The 6,000-nt window shown below is 37.6% G+C and overlaps 1 protein-coding gene across 1 annotated transcript in view; it reads right to left on the reverse strand.

Moving 5' to 3' along the window:
- Positions 1–3,019, reverse strand: part of LOC135212132 (uncharacterized) — a 128,149-nt gene extending 125,130 nt beyond the window's left edge. Inside the window, exon 1 of the mRNA XM_064245537.1 lies at positions 2,778–3,019. Coding sequence (XP_064101607.1) covers positions 2,778–2,996 — 219 coding nt within the window. The 5' untranslated portion in view covers positions 2,997–3,019. The remainder of the gene's footprint in view (positions 1–2,777) is intronic.
- Positions 3,020–6,000: the final 2,981 nt, after the last annotated feature.

Below are 6,000 nucleotides of genomic sequence, written 5' to 3' on the forward strand. Positions count from 1 at the left end.
ATAAAAATACCCAATACATAATACATTTTCATACACATCTTAAACATAAAAGCATAAACATTTATAAATTGACACATCCATAGCTAAATTTGCACTTCTTTAACTCGATATTTTTGGCATGGAACAGCGTCAGCGGCATATATTTTACCCTAATACCTATGTAATAACTCTCAATAAATTTTTTTAATATCATTTGCATAACCTTTATGGTCTGATAGGTATTTCTATACATGTATGTACTCCTTAGACATACCGGCGCTAGCGGTGCTGTTAAACAAAAATTATGCCGTGAAAATACATTAAAATACCTTTTTTTTTAATGAATATTTTTGACGGCAGCCGTAAAACCGATTCGCCGCTAAGCGATTGCGCCGATAAACGCGGGCCACATGTACTCTTCATTTGACGACGTACTTGTTTTACAACAACTCTGAGTTACAATGACAACATGAAGAGAAAAAAAAACCATAAAATGAAAATAAAAATATTGCCAATGGTGACCAAGAGAAAGGCTATTCAGTGCCAATAATCTAGCCTAGCCTAGATTTTGAAAACCTTGAAATCTATGGCTAAAACAATAAATAAGGCTTTAATATACTTAAATAGAAAAGTTAAACAGTTGAACCTCTTAAAGTCAGCATTCTATGGTCCGGGAACTCCACTGGTTCAACTTGATTCAGCCACCATTAGTTTGTTGCACGGCCGAACGGCACCGGCGCCATGTTTGTTTACAACTTCAAGACAGCAAAAATTATGCCATATCTCTTTTCTTTTACAAAGAATAATTCTTAGTTATGAAAAGAAAATGTGTGAAGTCAAATATGTTTTTTATATTAACTTGAAAATAAATATATATCTTTTAAATATTCCACTTGAGAAGTCTCTACCAAGTCAATCCTTTTAATCAAAACAATGAGACATTTGGCATGTACGAATTCCTTACTCTTAATATGCTAGAAAGACTTACATGTGATACAGTTTGATCATTTTTTTTATACAACTGTGTAGTACTTACATACGTATTTGATATGTCTCCCACGAGACCAGGTGATACTAGAGGTAAGAAGTGTAAGCGTAAATCTTTTATCAATGCTAGGAAATGATTATTCCACTGGCGAATAGTTTAGTGTTCATTTTCCTCAATAGATGGCATTGTACTTTGCTCACATTTTGACAGCGACATTCAAATGCCCTGTGATAGCCCAAATTCATTCATTATTTTTTCATCTCACTACCCTCTACAATAAAAATAATTGATGAAGAAACTAATAGTGATAATTATGAAATACCAAATTTAGAATATGAAAGTCACTGCTAAATAATGTGCAGATTCTGAGAAAAGTTTAGTACTGTATTGACTTACCAGTAGGCTAACTCGGGAATGTAGGCTAAATGTGTTAAATAAAGTACACTATTTTAAAGAAAATTATACATTATGAAGTTAAAATATATGAGTAATAAAGTGATAAAAAGCATTATCAGAACTTTGCCAAGTAGTAGGCTTGTCGGAAACTAGTTCTGTGCATAATATGACTGAAAAATAATGTTATTAGTTGAAATAAAGAAAAAAACGCGTTTAACGACGAATTCGTTTAACAATGTGGTGGCTCGAACGGAACCCCATCGTTAAACGAGGAGTACCTGTACTGTAAGGACAACTCTCTCTCCACAAGATAAGTATTTCATAGTGGTATCTCTCTCTCTCTCTCTCTCTCTCTCTCTCTCTCTCTCTCTCTCTCTCTCTCTCTCTCTCTCTCTCTCTCTCTCTCTCTCTCTCTCTCTCTCTCTCTCTCTCTCTCTTGGCTGGAAGTGTTAGAAGTATGTAATATGTATCTTTAAGGGTACCAATGTTTATAATGACTTTGAAATTATATTAATATAATCTCAAAGTTTAATACAGTAATATGATAATAATTTAAGGTAAATTTGATGTGGGATGCTAATTTTGTTATACATTTGGTATTTGAACTTTCAAGATAGGCAATTATAAGCATTTCTATGTTCTTCCTTCTCTCTCTCTCTCTCTCTCTCTCTCAAAGAATTGATAGATAGACAAAAATTTACTTGTTCAGCTCTCTTTCTCTCTTCTCTGAAAAAGACATGTATTTATGGGAGGAGAAGTGTTGCAGAAGTAAAATTTAATCTTTTGATATTTTAAGGAGTTATTCTCGTGTGTGTGTGTGTGTGTGTGTGTGTGTGTGTGTGTGTGTGTGTGTGTGTGTGTGTGTGTGTGTGTGTGTGTGTGGTACCCATCCCACTCCAATACAGGAAAACACTGTAAAGAAAACCAGTAGAATGCAACAGATGAAAAATCTTGTCGGTTGGTGGCATGAACAAGAATGACGCCATAGACTTCTGTCGCTTGTGAGTTCCTGTTGTGGTGGGCGGGACCTGTCACTCCCCCATTGCAACAGTCACTTGCACATGAATTTTTCTAATTCAGGACGCCGTGCAAGGTTAATTGTTAGCTAAGTAATTACTTGGTAAGTTACTTTTATAAAATTTCAGTTTATAAACTATTTGACTGAATGTACAGTACAACTTTCTCCTGAAGATTCACATCTTAATTCTGTGTTCATTTACCTTTCATTTCTTTTATCCATTAGACAACAATATATTTTTAACTAAACTCAATGTAGATTAATATGACGTAAGCATCTGTTTTGTTTAATTCTATATTCCCTAAAAGCATCATGGCCTCTAATCCAAGAACAAAAGGGTATTCATAAAACACAAAACTGTATATAAAATACAGTACCTATCTAATATACACTTACCTGGTCATTCAAAAGACCTGGGAGAGTCGCAAGACGAGCAGACACCATTCTTCTGAGTTCATCTGGGGAGGATATATTAAGTGACGATAACACAATTGAATGTCGAAGGTCTGTACAAAGCAGATGAGCAAGGTGTAGATCAGCTACAACTGATGATAAGACCACAACCAAACTGAGCTCTTCTAATGATTCTATATGGTGCCTTTTTCTTGGAGACATCTACGGAAGACAAAAATTCTTAAGATCGTAGAACAGGCTATAAATAATACACACTTAAAATATAATTTCTCCATTCTAATCAAACCATTAAAAATGCAAGGTTTGGAAGGTTAATTTTATTACTTACCTGCAATACACCGTAAGAATAGGCAATAAAATTAAGAAAAATGATTGACAGAGCTTTACTACTTACAAAAAAGTTTTGCAAGACAAATAAGCTAAAATTCTCCAATATCAGCCATCATGATTTGTTTATAAAAAAATTTTATTCCTAAGTTTCTACTTGTCACTGGTTGGAAGTGAAAGGTTCATAAAATACTCTATACACCAAGACTGGATCGTAATAGCAAGACATCACGCAACTGTGTAGTACAGCAGGTGCTTACAATTGCAAGAATACTATCTTCATGAGCAAATTTAATATGCTGAATGTTACAATCCTGTCACAGTTTATTATGTTTAACTTTATAGGGGATTTATCATGCTATAAAATTCATTACAAAAGTTTTGCCAGGTAGCTAAGTTAAAATTTGAAAGAATCCTGGAATGACAAAAAAAGATTTACTAAATAACTAGTCCAAAATATTCAAGCAGAAAGCTGTAGACACTCATGTTAGAGAGTTAGGAGCATGTAAAAGGCAGAAAGCACCATAGCTGAAAGTCATAAAGGTATTGCAAATAAACTGAGTGCTGTTTTCAAGTAAAGCCCACCACTAACGTTCAGTTATGCCTGCAAAGTTATACCTGAACATTAGTGTGGACAACCTGCAGTTTTTCTGGCCTGTGCAGACAGCCTGGGTAAATAGCACATCTCAATCGATGAACCTCAGGCCAAATGGCTGTGCATGCACACTGCAATATTAATGTGGTGGAGGCAACTTTTTTAGGCTCAGTTGAGTCAGTTTGCTGTCTGTCCGCAGCCAGATAACATGTACAAATCAAGAAGCTGGAGCTGGGTTTTATTAAATTGAAAAGTGTTGAGGTATACTTAAATTGATGATATATTGGATTTACTTTTTAATAATTCATACAGAAGTCAGAAAAATATAAATTTACAATTTTGTTATTTTTCCACAGCAAAAATCACAATTTTTGGAAGTAAATTGTGTTTTTCATAATTATATAAACCTGAGGTCCTTTACATAAGGAATTACTTTCGGCGTAGCTGGAATTATGGCTGTTAAATTCTTGAACAAGGTGGTTAGGCAGTAACTACCACGTGGCAGGCAGGTAGGCTAGTCTGCCAGGATGTAAACACTCCACTTTGCCTTTTGGCCCAGGTTCAGATTGAGGGGTGGCATGAGGTGGGCATGTATGTAAAGGACCTCAGGTTTGTATAGTTAGGAAAAATACAATTTACTTCCAAAAATTGTGATTTGTTCCTACACGATATACAAACCCTCGGTCCTTTACTTAAGGAAGACTCACTGATTGGTGGGAGGAATCTGAGTGAGCCTCTAGAACTGACTGGAGTTCTACACAACTAGGCTACTCCGCCTGGTCATAAGAGCGAGGAGGAGTGCCCTGCCTCTGACAACTTGATCGTCGAAGTATAGGAGCTGCATGATCAAGAGTCAGACTTCTGGGCCTTTTCGAAATGCGTGAGGAATCGTAACTCATCTGAAAATGGGCTGTGAAGAATACGTATTAAAGTTGGAGACATTAATGCAAAGTTCTGGGAAGATTTTGCATTATTGCCAGTATCCTTCCTCCCCTTACTAGAGGAAGGAGTGGGATTGCTTCTATGATTCTGATAAGAAACATAAAAAGGATGCTTTATGTATAAGCTTACCGCATCAATTGTCCGACCTGCCAGTGTAAGTTCGAGTCCTATCCTCAACCCAAAGGAAGAGGAGTGGAAGGACAAGGTGGGGAAGGTGGAGAGGCCAGTCACTCTCGCATCCTACTTACCTCTACAGCTGCACACCATAGGCGAGATGTAACTTGTCCTCTTGAAGGAGCTGGGTAAGCAAACACAACCTGCAAGTATCCACCACTGGTCCAAGGAAATGAGGTTCCAAAGACATGTGGGCAGGCCCGAAGGGAAAGATAAATATGGTCGCAATGACCTTATCTATCTTCCTGTCTAACATATTCTTCAGAGTGATGACAAGTATCCATCCACTGGACTATCCAACTGCAGAGAAGTCTCTCACGGTCTCATAATATTCCACAGTGGACAAAGACACCGACACTCCATGGTGGATGTTGATCCTTATGGGTACAGGAACACGCCAATACGACAAAGTAATGACTGATCTGGATCAACCAATACAAAGTCCACAGCATAGCTCATGATGGTCTCAGACTCTTCAACAGCTGCCGACTGACTGCGCTCAGTGTGAGACAAGCAGTCATACATCCAAGACGTAGTCACATGACACTCACCTTTTGAAGGGTTATGCCGAGAAACCATACAAATCGTCTATCTCGTTCGCCACTGATGTTGGGAGACAAGATGATGATTCTCTAAAGGCCTGCGCCCATCAGATGATGGTCAATTGCCTTCTAGAGACCAAGGTCCCTGATGGCAAGACAGAAGTTCTCATAGTTGAATCTCAACTAAGGAGAAACAATACTATATGCTAGTGAAAGACTAAAGTGAATGCGGACCTACGTCTTCACAGCTGAATCGAGAGAAGTTAACGCTCAAGATTCTGAACATAGAAAAAGCCCCGTCGATGACACCAACCAGTGAAGACGGCTTTAATCCCTGTTGTTTTACAGGACTGAAAACACTAAACCGCTATTTCATTGCTGTTCGGTGAGAAGTCGGAGTTTGCAATGAAAGCGGAGCGCCTTTCAGTAATGAAAACCCAGGGATTGTACTGCCTGAATAACTGCTTCTCATGGGCTGGATCAGGGAGGACATTTCTATTACTTTGGAAGTAGAGCTGGCAGGGCGGGGAACAGGCGAAGTCTTCCGTTATTCATCTACAATTTGGGGTGAACAAAGAATAATTGCACACCTAGGAATTACGAGATGTATTTAGAAGACAAACTC

The sequence above is a fragment of the Macrobrachium nipponense genome, chromosome 40, assembly GCF_015104395.2.
Source record: "Macrobrachium nipponense isolate FS-2020 chromosome 40, ASM1510439v2, whole genome shotgun sequence".
Lineage (NCBI taxonomy): Eukaryota > Metazoa > Arthropoda > Malacostraca > Decapoda > Palaemonidae > Macrobrachium > Macrobrachium nipponense.